Source organism: Camellia sinensis, chromosome 14 (assembly GCF_055761805.1).
Source record: "Camellia sinensis isolate YWXY chromosome 14, ASM5576180v1, whole genome shotgun sequence".
NCBI lineage: Eukaryota > Viridiplantae > Streptophyta > Magnoliopsida > Ericales > Theaceae > Camellia > Camellia sinensis.
The window spans coordinates 136065577-136080127 of record NC_138974.1 but is presented as its reverse complement, the minus strand read 5'-3'; the positions used below and the strand labels follow the sequence as shown (position 1 = coordinate 136080127).

Below are 14551 nucleotides of genomic sequence, written 5' to 3'. Positions count from 1 at the left end.
TGGGAAGGGCATATAAAATTACTTAAATACCCTCGTCAATTTCAACTATTACCAAAAACCTAATTATATAAATCTTATTTCTCAAAACACTGTTTATTTATTCGCTTGAAAGAGAGAGAGAGGGGGCGATTTTCGGAGAGAGCGATTTTCGGCGGAGGGAAACCAAGTTCTCTCTCTTTACTCTCTCTCTCTCTCAAACTAAAACTCTCTCATCAAGATCTAAAACCCTAACCGAAGGGGAAAAACCCTTCTATCGCCATCACGTTAAGAGGCAAACGCTCTCATCACCTAGCGTTGCGATCTGGCCAAAGAACCACTGCTATTGCATTAACAAACCAGAGCTCTCTCTTTCTGTCTTCGCAATCTGGTCGGACAACCAGGCTAGGGTTTTGGTAGACTGTAAGGTCTAGGGTTTCGGGGGAAAGAGAAAGAGAAGGAGAAAGAGGCTAGGGTTTTGATAGAACGGTACGATGATGATTGACGGCTCGCACATCTCTGGCGTTGTTTCGATGGTGGCTGGCCATCGACGGCGACGGCGCTCCATCTCCAACTTATACCCAACATTAATATAATATATATATATATATAATAACAATTTTTATATTAATTGATACTAATTATATTAACTTTCATTAATGAAATAATTTTATACTAATTGATGAACAAAAATCACAATTAATAATTAGGATATTTACCAATAAATCCTATCTCACAAACAGTTTTACCGATTGGTCCTAAGGTTATTTCTATTGTTCTGATTAGTCCTATTAGTGGGGAAACATCTTACCAGTTGATCCTATTTCCTTTGTTTAGTAACATTGAGTGGTCAATTATACCCTTCTGTGTGTGTGTCGCGTGGCATACATCATTCCAAGGCAAAAAGCATAAAGAGCCTTAGTGTACTATGTTGATGTGTGGCACCCATTGTGTGTGTCACGTGACATACATCATTCAAAGGCAAAAAACATAAAGACCCTTAGTGTTTTTTGTTGATGTATGACACCCATTGTGTGTGTCACGTGACACTCCAAGGTAAAAAGTATAAAGAGCCTTCGTGTACTTTGTTGATGTGTGACACCCATTGTGTGTGTCACGTGACATATTGTGTGTGTCACATGACACTCCAAGACAAAAAATATAAAGAGCCTTAGTGTACTTTGTTGATGTGTGACACCCATTGTGTGTGTCACGTGACACTCCAAGGCAAAAAGCATAAAGAGCCTTAGTGTACTTTGTTGATGTGTGACACCCATTGTGTGTGTCACGTGTACTTTGTTGATATGTGACACCCATTGTGTGTGTCGCGTGTACTTTGTTGATATGTGACATCCACTGTGCTTGTCACATGACATATTGTGTGTCACGTGACACACCCTCATAAAGAACCTTGGTGTACTTTGTTGATGTGTGGCACCCATTGTGTGTGTCACGTGACATATTGTGTGTGGTACATGGCACACCCTCATAAAGAGCATGCATCTAATAACATCTAAATGAGGGCATTAAGGTTCCTCAAAATATCCAAGAACTAAATGGTTTATTAGAAAAAAATTGGGACCAATTGGTTCATAAGTTTAACATTTAGAATTTATTGGTAAATCTCCCTTAATAATAATCATAAAGAAAAGAAATACATATATAAATAATTAAAATGAATATATAGTATTAATTTTAATGAATTAATAAATTAAACAAAATTAACAAAGAAAGACAAGAAGAAGAAAAAAAAAAAGAAAAAAAATAAGGAGAAAAAAAATAAAAGAAAAAGAAAAAAAAATGTATTATAAATGATGTAATAACCCGACCCTCGTATCTGTTTCTGGTATATTGTCAGTTCCTTATTCTGAGCATTTAAATGCTTACTGTGAAATTAAATTTAATTAAGTGAATCCTATGATTACGGATGCATATCTGTTTAATAAGAAAAATATCTGTCACAAGTACAGTGTTTGGAGCAGAAATTAAGAGCCTTAGAGACTTGATAATTTGAAATTGATTTTACATTTGAGTCAGCAGCATTTTTAAGTACTAATAAGTATTTTTATAAAAATTTGATTTGGGATGATTAAACTGATTGAGTTTATCTTAGTCAACTTTTTTTTATTATGTATATATGTAAAGGTGCCTTTTTAAATATTTGACTTAGAGTTGTATACAAGAAAATATCCTGAGAGAGAGAAAAGAGAGGAGTTTGAGAGGAAGAACTAAGGGGGAAGAAGTTTTTCAAGGGAGAAGAGTAGGAATTGAGAGAAATTATAAAGATTTGAGACAAGGTAGGCATGAATCACCTTCTCTTTAAACACTTTTTAAATTTCTCTTATTTTTATGGAGTTGTTATTTCCATCAAGTGTGTGAATATTGTCCTCTTGAGAAGTATTCTTGATATTTAGTTGTTTTGAAGGTAAATTGAGTAATAAAGAGGCATGGTAAATTATTTCTTGGATTTTCAGGTTGAACTTGCATGTTTATACCTATGTCTTGTTTGTATGTTTAAGGGAATTGGGTTATGTTTATAAGTTTTAAAGATCTAAGATCCAAGTTATATTGAAATTGATATATGTTGTAATGTCTATGTACATGTTTTTGAACCATACTTCATCAATTAAAGGACCTATTGTGAGCCTTATACAAGCTTACCAAAAATGAGGTTTTGTTTGGAAATTTCAAACTGCACTGCCCAGAATCGCCGCACGTGCGGGGATTACTGCCACACGTGCGAGAAGCCTTACCGCACGTGTGGGGCTCACAGCCGCACGTGCGGCCCATGCTGTAAAATTTTGTTCACTCCGTTTTGTGTGCTTAACCCTCTGGTATTTTTGAAATCTATATTTGATGTCCCTACAATGCCTATAAATTCGTTTGAAGTAAAATGAAGCAGGAAATGTATCAAGAAAGAAAAAGAACTAATTAATAAGTTGTGCATATGTGTAGGTCATAACCCGGGAGGGGCAAGCACTCCGTTAAAGCACTGTGAGTAGCAGTACAGAAATGTATATTTTATTTACTGTTGATAATTATTGTCACTAACACTCTGTTCTTCGTAAGTGTTACACAAACATTTATGACGATTGGAAATCAATGTGAACTTATATGAACATTGAAAGATTTGCGCACATCAGTATGACTTTGGAATCCTTTTGTTTTGTCAATAACAAATATTAACCCTCTATTATTTATCAACATACTACGTTACTTCTTAAAGAATAAATGGAACTTATGTTCATCCTTGAACAATGGTATCTGTATGAATCCAAGATTATTTTGTTGTGTTACGTATGGACCCGAGGTCATTTAGAATCTACGACATGAATGCAAAGGTTTAACATCATTATGTAACCCACGTTAGAATGTAAATTGTTCTGTCTTTGTTAAGCGTACTGCAATGACATGATATGGCAAGAAATGTTCTATTTTCTGATATTTACGTTTTGAATTAATGAATGATTGTCCATATATATATATATATATATAAGTATTCATGGCATCCTTAGCACAAGGCCCTTACCCGAGGGTAATAATACCGTGGTCTTATGGCCCTTACCCGGAGGTAATAATATCGTGGTTCAAGTATGTTATAAGTTCCCGGTATCGGAGGTTCCGTTATGAAACTAACAAGTATGCCCTATATTGATTTGTTAGCGCTATTGGAAGTACCAAGTATAATCAAGTATGAACTCTGATTTCTGTTTATGATTTAAGCATAATTAAGAATATGTATGAATTTGTTCTGTTTATCTGTTCCAGTTATGCTATGCTCTGACATGATATGGATGGTCCGGTCTTTAAGACCTAATGATTTCTGGTATGGAACAAAGTGCTGTATGGAACTAAATGCTGCAATGCGAGCCACCTCTAGAATCCGTACAAGCCACCTCTTAAGTCCATACATATGTGAACTGAGGCCTATGGCCGTTTTTGTGAAGATTATGAGGCTTATGGTCGTTCTGTGACATATGTGAGGCCTATGGCCAATCTGTGACATCTGGGCTTATGGCCATTTATGTATGATCTGTTAGTATGAAACAAAGTGCTGCACGGAAACTAAGTGCTGCCATGCGAGTCACCTCTAGAATCCGTGCGAGCCACCTCTTGAGTTCATACATGCATGAAAATGGCTTAATGCCGATATGTTTAAGGGCTGATTGCCATTCTGTTTAAGGGCTTAATGCCACTCTGTTCAAGAGCTTAAAGCCATTCTATTTAAGTTTAGGCCTAAGGCCATTCTGAAAATAATTACAGGGTAAAGTTAACTATATGTCCTCTACTCTTATATATGTACATTGTAATTCAAGTTAATTGTTTAATTGTTTACATATTGTTATTCACAGAGCTTTGCTCATTTTATGTTATGTCTGTTTGTGTAGGCACTCCACCTAGAGGTCAGTCTTAACCCATGGCATCCGTTCCTCTTTTGTCAACCTCAGAGTGTCCAGACACTTAAATGAAGGCAACCCATTTTATGGAGTGTTATTAAGCTTTTGGTTTTGTACCCTGATTGTCTGTCTAAGGTTGAAGTGTATATAATCCTTTTACCTTTTAATGTTTTTGTTACACTCAATCTTGAGGGCTGGGTCTGCTTATGTATATGTATATGTACATAGCTAAATTCTCAGAGGCACGTCACTGTCTGTTTATCTGCCTTATGTTTTGTTTGTGATCCTGGCATGATAGTGGTCGCTCAATGGATATAGTTCTTTTTTGTATGTTAATTTATATTGTTGAATGCTTCCGTTCGAGCCCCATATGTTATGTATATCAGGTTAAGTGTCCGGTTCCGAATAGGTCATGCCCAAACTTTTAGGGGGCGAGTTTGGGGCGTGACAAATGAAATCACAAATTTTATATCTTATAGGGCAAAAAAGACATTACACAGTAAAAAGCTATTTTACAACTTATTCAACCAAACATTACTCTACTAATTAAATCTATAATCCCACAGCTGCACCAAACAAGTTTATAAGCTGTTAAGCCATAATCTATATTTTTACTTTATGCATTTTTGTATTTTCATAATTTTTGTTTGGGATTTTTATTGATAAATCTCATTTAGAAGTGTTTTAACCCAAAAAGTCCATGAAGAAATTTATTAACCCATTTAGTCCCATGTATGTATAGTTTTATTCTATAAAGTCATTTTTCTTGATTTACACTCTTTTTTTAGACTCTTATGCCCTTATATTTAATTTTGATACCCTTACAAATATTTTTTGAACGGTTAGCAATTTTATGATATAAATATTCATATTTTAACATTCACATTGGTAAGAATGTAAAATTGACCCGTGGGCGGTCCAAAGATCGCCCCCGGGCCGGGGTGGGCCCGGTCCGTTGACAATGTGAATATTCACATTGACATGTTCACATTCACATCGATAGAGGTGTAAAATTGACTCGCGGCCTGTGGGCGGCCAGAAACCCGCCCGTGGCTCGTGGGCTGCCCGGGGCGGGCTCGGCCCGTTGACAATGTGAATATTCACATTAACATATTAACATTCACGTTGATAGAAGTGTAAAATTGACCTGCGGCTCGTAGACGGCCCGAAACCCGCCCGCGGGCCCGGCCGGCCCGTTTACAATGTGAATATTCACATTGACATGTTAACATTCACATTGATAGGAAATGTAAAATTGGCCCGCGGCCTGTGGGTGGCCTGAAGCCCACCCGTGCCCGGGGTGGGGCGAGCTGTAAATATTCATATTTTAACATTCACATTGGTAAGAATATAAAATTGGCCCCTAGCCTATGGGCGGTCCGAAGCTCGCCCCCTAGCCGGGGCGGGCCCGGTCCGTTGAGAATGTAAATATTCACATTGACATGTTAACATTCACATCGATAGAAGTGTAAAATTGGCCCGCGGCTCGTGGACGGCCCGAAACCCGTCCGTGGCCCGTGGGCTGCCCGGAGCGGGCCCGGCCCAGCCCGGCCCGTTGACAATGTGAATATTCATATTAACATATTAATATTCACGTTGATAGGAGTGTAAAATTGACCCGTGGCCCGTCGGCGGCCCGAAACCCGCTCGCGGGCCCGGCCCAGCCCGACCCGTTTACAATGTGAATATTTACATTGACATGTTAACATTCACATTGATAGGAATGTAAAATTGACCCGTGGCCCGTGGGCGGCCCAAAACATGCTCGCGGGCCCGGCCCTTTTACAATGTGAATATTCACATTGACATGTTAACATTCACATTGATAGGAGTGTAAAATTGGCTCGCGGCCTGTGGCTGGCCCAAAGCCCGCCCGTTGCCCGGGACGGGGTGGGCTGTAAATATTCATATTTTAACATTCACATTGGTAAGAATGTAAAATTGGCCCGTGGCCCGTGGGCAGTTCGAAGCTCCCCCCAGGGCTGGGCGCGGGCCCGGTCCGTTGACAATGTGAATATTCACATTAACATGCTAACATTCACATTGATAGAAGTGTAAAATTGGCCCGTGGCCCGTGGGCGGCCGGAAACTCGCTCGCGGCCCGTAGGCTGCCCGGGGCGGGCCCGGCCCGGTCCGTTGATAATGTGAATATTCATATTAACATATTAACATTCACATTGATAGAAGCGTAAAATTGACCCGCGGCCCGTAGGCGACTTGAAACCCGCCCGCGGGCCTAGCCCATTTACAATGTGAATATTCACATTGACATGTTAACATTAACATTGATAGGAGTGTAAAATTGGCCCGTGACCCGGAGTAGGTTCGACTTGTTGACAATGTGAATATTAACATTGATAGGAGTGTAAAATTGGTTCGCGGCCCGTGAGCCACCCGAAGCCCTCCCGCGGCCTGTGAGCCACCCGAAGCCCTTCTGCGGTCTGGGGCAAGCTCGTTTGGGCCCGGGCTCGAACCCAGCCCGAGAACTTAGGCTAGGACTTGGGCCATCACTTTGAAGCTCGGCCCGCATAAGGCCCATTTAAGGCTCGGCCCGAGGTCCTGCCTGCCAAAGGCCCGGTGTCTTTTTTTTGGAAAATAATAAAAATTTTGGGAGAAAAAATTAAAAATAATTAAAAAAAATTGCGAGGCTCACCTAAACCCGACCCAAGCCCAAGTCTAGGCCCAAGCCCCTTGGCTCGATAGCACCCAAAGCCTGAATACTTTTGTGCCAGGGCTAGGGCCTAGGCCTAATTTTTTTGGCCTGTGGGCCAGTCCGGCTCGGCCCAAATTTTGGCAAGTACCCACGAGGCTTTACATGGGTTGGCCCTGGCCCGGGCTGGGTCGAGCCCCTACACATTGATGATATGAACATTTACATTGACGATGTGAACATTTACATTAGGGGTATTTTGGTAATTATGTCACCCATAGGATGTGAACACTCACATTAGGGGTATTTTGGTAATTATGTCACCCATAGGACTTATTGAAACATAAGAAAATAATGTGGACTAAATGGAACATAAGTAGATGAAAATGGTATTTTGGTTTTCTTACCTCAAATAGGAACATTCACATTGACGGTGTGAACATTTACATTGACAGTGTGAACATTCACATTGACGATGCGAACATTCACATTAGGGGTATTTTGGTAATTATGTCACCCATAGGACTTATTGAAACATAAGAAAATAATGTGGACTAAATGGAACATAAGTAGATAAAAAGGGTATTTTGGTTTTCTTACCTCAAATAAGAATATTCACATTGACGGTGTGAACATTTATATTAACAGTGTGAACATTCACATTGACGATGTGAACATTCACATTAGGTGTATTTTGGTAATTATATCACCCATAGGATGTGAACATTCACATTAGGGGTATTTTGGTAATTATGTCACCCATAGGACTTATTGAAACATAAGAAAATAATGTGGACTAAATGGAACATAAGTAGATGAAAAGAGTATTTTGGTCTTCTTACCTCAAATAGGAACATTCACATTGACGGTGTGAACATTCACATTGACGATGTGAACATTCACATTAGGGGTATTTTGGTAATTATGTCACCCATTGGACTTATCGAAACATAAGAAAATAATATGGACTAAATGGAATATAAGTAGATGAAAAGGGTATTTTGGTCTTCTTACCTCAAATAGGACCTAATGGAATAGTCAAAAAGAATATGGATTGGATGAAATAAACCTCTTAGAAAAAGGATTTATAAAAAAAGCTTCCTTTTTGTTTTTTTAACTTTATTAAAATAGAAGTCAATATAATTTAATTATTATTTTTTAATTATTCAATTGCTTGTTTAAAACCTAGTATTATAGAGAAGAAATGGAAAGATGATCACTCTCAAAGTCCCACGAAGGATTGAAACTCATATTTCTATTATTGAAATTAGAGACCGTACCACAGACGTATAAAATCATGAGTGACCACTTACCACCTTAAAGTTGGTAAAGTAATTCTGCACATAAAAAAAAAAAAAAAAAAAAAAAAAAAGCACATTCCACCAATTGAGACCCCAACAATGCTACAGATTACTAAATTTTTATCACTAATACCATCACTAATACTATGATAAGTAAAAAATAAAAAAAAAAAACAAAAACTAAGATGCAAAACACATGTGACAGTAGGTAAGACCTACTACCACATCCCTAATGCAACCACTAATTAATGGTCTGCATCATTTTCATTGAGACCCATGCCAACAGACCGTGAGAATAATTTTTAATTCTGGCTTTCAACCATTGTTCTTTATATTTATTAATTTTTTTTTTAAATTTTTTATAAGGTATGCCGTTTAGCTATGTTAGACAAAAAAAATTACAAGAGAAGTTTAAAGAAAATAATCTATTGTAAATTGAAAAATACACAAATGTTAGAGATTTTAAAAAAATTATTAAAAATTTTATATAATAAATACATAGATGTGAATCTAAAAATCTTATATGGTGCAAGTCTCATGTAAATATTTAGTAAAAGATTTAATATATTTTTTTAAATATTTAGTATTACTCTAAAAAAATATTCGTAGTGGTAAAAGGACCAGCCTAGAAATATTCATAGTGATGAAAGGACCTGGCCCAAGGGTAAAATCATTTAGACCGTGCAACACATTCCCAACTCCAGAGTATGAGACTTGAACGAGTTGAATTGGGAGACTTCCTGATAGGTACACTTTTGGTTGATAATGGATGGAACAAGAAAACGTTTCACATACCCAGAAGCTATTTGGCTAGAAATTGAAGTCATGGTAATGATCAGGATGGTGTAAAATATCACTTAATTTGTTAAAATTATACTGATTCGCATCAATCTGTACCATTTTATCTGTTAATCGCTGTTTAAATTTTAAAACCGTTCTGCTCCACTATAATTAATACATATATATTTTTTTAACATATAATGAAATATCAGAATAAAAATGAATGAAAGAAATTTAAGATGTAAAATTTATTATAAATTAGTAGTTATATATATAAAAAATATTATGTAAAATTAGTTTGTGTTAAATATATATATAAAAAAATATTATGCAAATTAATGTTACATATTATGCAAATACTTGATAATTGGTTAAAATTTTGTTTAATCCGCCAATCTGTCCAAAATCGTTCAAATCGCAATTTGTCAATCCGCTAATCCACTCTTTAGTTTATAATTTTACTCTCGAAGTATCTGAACCATACCACGTACACCCCTAGTCATGATGATGGATATTTTCTTCATGGGATGAGTTGTTAAAGTCTTTAAGTTTTATATTTTATATTTTATTATTATTATTATTTTTTTGTATGAAAAGACTTCAGAAAAAAAAATTATCAAAAGATTCTATTCTCATCATGATTCGTGAAAATAACCCATTGGTACTCATACGACACAAGCCTGAATGAAACTCACTGATATTTATTGACCTAAAATTACCAATACACCCCTTTGCCCGTCCTCTATTTTATTATTCATACTTGTATTCGTATTTCTCCTGACGTGTTTTCATGTGATGAGCACAATTGCTTGCCAATCAAATCTCATACTTCATCAACCTATAAAAATCAATTTTGGAATTTTTGTTGGCCCAACCAAGTAAATAGAAGTTTGTATTGGAATAGTAAAATAGAACACTAATAAATTATGTTAGTAGAGATAAGACAATCATTTTGTTAGTTTAAAAGTTAAAAATTCAAGAAAGTTGTCAAATGCTTGTGCCTTTATTTAACTTTGTGAGCTGATTTTTAAGACGGTGACAAACGGGTGCACCATGTGATGTAAGCACCACGAAACAAAGCATCTCAGCCTAATTTTCCCAAAAATGTAAGGGCGTATTGGTCATTCTAAAGGAGGAACTTTGAAACAAACAACTAGTGATATTTTGATACTACAATATCACCAAGACAGTGTATATGTGGAAGCTTATGGTTGGCAGTCACCTGATAAGAAGGGTGTGTTCACAAAGCATCACAGCCCTCAATTATATCATCATACTCTCCTCACATCACAACAATAGCACCACTACTTCCAACTGCAAACAGTTATTAACCATGGCAACAACAATTGCTGGTGTGATCCTCTCAACCCCAAGAGTCTTGGCCAAGGCCTCAGACCCACCAAAGGCCCTGACCATCAAGTCTCCCTGGCTGAACCATCCCTGGAAGAGGTCCAACCAATTTGGCATGGGCTGGATGTATGTCCGACCCGTGGCCGCAGCACCAGAAGGGCTGTCAGAGAAGGTGGCTGAGAGCATCAAGGGTGCAGAGGCGGCCTGCTCCGATGACCCGGTGAGTGGAGAGTGCGTGGCAGCGTGGGATGAGGTGGAGGAGCTGAGTGCAGCGGCTAGCCATGCAAGGGGCAAGAAGAAGGAGACCGACCCACTGGAAACTTTCTGTAAGGATAACCCGGAGACCGATGAGTGCCGCACTTACGATAATTGATGATGATAATTGATGCTGATGCCATGCTCTCTCGCATTTCTTATTACTGAACTTCAGTCTTCATGTTGATTTTAATTGTGAGTAATTACCATGTATACTGCACTGAATGGTACATTGGTTGATACCTAGTTGTTATAATTCAATCTTATGTTTATTCTGCTTTTAGTATGGACAAATACAAAATTTACAACCACTGGATTGGTTTATAGACTAGTGGTTTTCTTTTCTTTTCTTTCTTTTCTTCCAGTTGATTAGAAGTCATATATAAAATAATGGGAAATTAGTACATACCACAAGAGCATACCCAGACAACCCATACAAGAAGCAACCAACTCCAGACCATTCAACCTTACAACCAGAGCTACAAAATAACAAGAATCAAACTAAAGCAGATCAAAAGCTAAAGCCTAGTCATGTCCACAACAAATAACCAAACAAACCACAAATCATAAAGCAGTAAATTTACGAAAAACAAAATACTAGGAATCCAGCAACAGATTTTTAATGATACAATTCAATCTTAGTAGTTTTCACTGCCAGTGTTCCATGTAATATTTTTCAAGGTGAGTTTCGGTATTCATTCAATTCTCTTAAAAGTTCCTATTAACCCAGATAACCCAGCGCCCATGAAGAATATTTTGTGTCATCGTGGGGACAGATTGTAGTTTGGAACTGAATTTGTTCTCAGTTGATAGCTGGAGAAGCTAAAAAGATGAAGTGCATGTGTGATGAACCTCCTTGTAACTATAATACATATGTGCATGTTTATTTTAAGAACATGAGGAACTTCCTTAGCAACTTACCTGGGCAACCGCATCTCAACCAAATTCTCTGGGTAGCATGTTAGTCGTCGCCGTTGTCTTTTTTTTTGGGGATCTTTTTTCTTTTTTCATTAATGTTTTTCTTCCTGCTCCATCAGAGGAGTAGTGGAGGAGGTTATGGGAGACCTGGATGCAACAGCCATCATTACTTCGAACTGGATGCAAGTCAAAGAAGTACAAAGTTGTATGTTATTTCCAGAAAATATCACAAGTGGTACCCCGCCAAATTCAGATATTTTCTGCAACCAAACATTCTAGCTCACATTCATAGTAACGACAAAAGTTCTTGTAGCCGATAGTCGTTTCTACTTGCTTGAGACGTAAAATTAGGTGTAATTTAATTTGATAAACATCCAAGCTCACATCACTCAAGCATCTTAAAACAAATGGCAAGCAAATTTAATTTGACATGAAGAATCACACACCTTACTTGGGTTAGCAATGCCACCCATTCAAAGTAACCATACTCAACAAACAAATCAAGTTAACTTCATGTATACCAATATATCTTGGACTCTTCACCATTTTGTGGGAATTAGACATCTACGCTTCAGCGTAGAACGTCAACGGCTCTGAAAAATTGAACTGAATTTCTCTACTTCCTAGTTCCTACCAGTCACGGGAAGGATCCAAATTTATATATACCATACTCCCACAAAAAAAATGCCTACACTTGCGCATTACTAGCAACCACAATACATAAATCAACTACCACATACCATGTAAGTATATAAAATAACCAATTTTTAGACATTCAAAAGAACCCCAAAAGGACATAGAAAGTCTGATCTAAGTATAATCCCCTATTTTAGACACTAAAACAAAAAAAACTTAACAGTTAAAGCAGACACGTATTAATGTCTTGCAAATTAAAAAATAATGAAACTAACTTCAAAACCACGAAAACCAGCATACATAGACTCACTTTGCCTTAACTTAATGTTGATGAAAGTATTCAGCACTGAAACATGTTTGCGGACGCTGCAACTGTCTGTACTGAACAAGGGAGTTGCCATGGTTCCAGCAAAGTATCTGGAATTTCAGGAATGTCAATGGCAAATCCGCTAACCTCCTCTGCAACCCGAAGCACCGAGTTCAAAGAGCATAGCCGATCAGTCAATTCGACAAGTTGAGCCCTCAGGACACTGTTCTGAGACACAAGCTTGATGTACATGTTATCAACCTTATTGACCTTCTGTTCAATAAGCTTGTTCCCATTTTGCAACTGGGTCACTTGGCTGATCAGACCATCCAAATGCTGCTGCTTCTTCATCCGGGACCTCCTAGCCGATTCCCTGTTGGATATCATTCTCTTCCTTTTCCTTTCATCAACTCCAGCATACCGTAGGTCCTCATCAGATCCTGGACTCACCGGCTGCTTCGTGGAAGCCATTTTTTCCCAATATTTTCCCGGAATCACCAAATGATTTTGCTTAAACTGTTTGTAATTTTAATCGATTTTAAACTTTCCCTCCAGATAAGTGAAAAATTGGGTATTTACAATTGATTGTGAAGATTAGGGTTTTGAGAGTTGAGTAAGAAAACTGAGGACTTAAAACAAAATAAATTAATAAATAAATAATGGAATGAGATGACTAATTCATGAAATCACGTAGAACCAGTAAAGGAACACAACCGAGAATGAATGAAGGATTCGAATCCGACGCATGAGAATTGCGTAATTCATTAGCAATATGCCATCATTGAAACAATTTTTTTGAGCCACAAACTCACAATAAAAATAAAAATCGAGTCGATATCAAATCAGTTGATGATACAAACCCTGTATGTATCTGAATCGGAAACGCTATTTCCAGATTCTCTGCAAAAAAATACACACAGAGAAAGCAAAATAAGCAATCGATCAGCAGCAACCTATAAAGTTTAATATTTTTTACAAAGAGAAGATAAAACAAATCAGCAAATAAAAAGAAAGGAAACAAGAGCCAGAGGACTGACCGGATAAAAACAAAAAGAGATGATGGAAACCACAATGCTTGAATGGAGTAATTAACAGGGTTTTCCCGCAATTATAAGTAACGCTGTACTACATTCATATGTTTGCTATCAAACTATATATGGTAAGTTTAATACCTTCTAAAATATTAATTCTTTATTTTATTTTTTATTATCTCAAAATATTAATTTATTTTTAAAAATTAAAATTTAAAATAGCATAATTTTTTTATTTTTAAATTTATTAACATTAATATACATAAAAACATAATTGTATTAATTGATATTCTTAAAAAATTAAAGTTAATTTTAAAAAATTAATATTTTTAAAGTGTAATAATTATATTATCAAAAAATAATTAAATTTTTCAAAAGTGACTAGTATTTTGAGATGAAGAGAGTAATAAATCTTGTTTGGCATCTCTTAAATAAATGTATTTATTTAGATTATATCACCTCTCTACTTTTTTATATATCTGTTTGTAAAACGTCACACAATGATCATCTCAAATAATCCATAAATATTATTATTGTGATCCTTTTTTTTTTTTTTTTGAGCAAACCAAAATCGTATATAGAATAAAAGAACATTCTACAATATATATCTTTTATCATATGCATCCTTAGTTATGCTATTTTATTTTTTAATTATGACCAATTTTTTGATATATGTGATTATACCTTATACAATGTTTAGTTTTTTATTAGTTATAATTCAAAAAGTATAAAATTATGCCAAATAATATATATCATAGTGTTCAACACAACACCTAACAGCGCACAAACCAAACAAGACATAAAACAGCCTAATACACAGATCTAAACAGAAACAACCATCACACATCAATCCCAAAATCATCTTACCACTACTATCTTTGCAAGAGTATGAACGAGATGAATCCCATTGACAACCCGAATCAAGTTGAGTGAAATTTTAGTATCTTTGA

General features: G+C 36.5%; 2 protein-coding genes across 6 annotated transcripts; one reads left to right on the top strand and one right to left on the bottom strand.

Annotated features, from left to right (window-relative positions):
• Positions 1-10437: 10437 nt before the first annotated feature.
• On the top strand, positions 10438-10827 carry LOC114315401 (calvin cycle protein CP12-1, chloroplastic). Its single transcript, XM_028262003.2, has one exon. The coding sequence runs from the start codon at positions 10438-10440 to the stop codon at positions 10825-10827; it is 390 nt and encodes a 129-aa protein (XP_028117804.1).
• Positions 10828-11143: 316 nt separating this feature from the next.
• LOC114315402 (bZIP transcription factor 53) lies at positions 11144-13724 on the bottom strand. Of its 5 annotated transcripts, none has more exons than XR_014350150.1 (4): positions 13608-13724; positions 12574-13470; positions 11631-11803; positions 11144-11188 (listed from the first exon to the last, which is right to left on the bottom strand). XR_014350150.1 is itself a non-coding variant. In XM_082904299.1 (2 exons), the coding sequence occupies exon 1, from the start codon at positions 13039-13041 to the stop codon at positions 12604-12606; it is 438 nt and encodes a 145-aa protein (XP_082760425.1). In that variant the 5' UTR covers positions 13042-13179; the 3' UTR covers positions 11660-11774; positions 12574-12603. The 5 variants fall into 5 exon arrangements, 1 of the variants encoding a protein (XP_082760425.1); XR_014350149.1 differs by having other exon boundaries at positions 11631-11774; XR_014350147.1 differs by lacking the exon at positions 13608-13724 and having other exon boundaries at positions 12574-13179.
• Positions 13725-14551: the final 827 nt, after the last annotated feature.

Excerpts from the sequence above, each read along its gene's own strand:
- LOC114315402 (XM_082904299.1), bottom strand. The coding sequence starts at position 13,041 with ATGGCTTCCACGAAGCAGCCGGTGAGTCCAGGATCTGATGAGGACCTA.
- LOC114315401 (XM_028262003.2), top strand. The coding sequence starts at position 10,438 with ATGGCAACAACAATTGCTGGTGTGATCCTCTCAACCCCAAGAGTCTTG.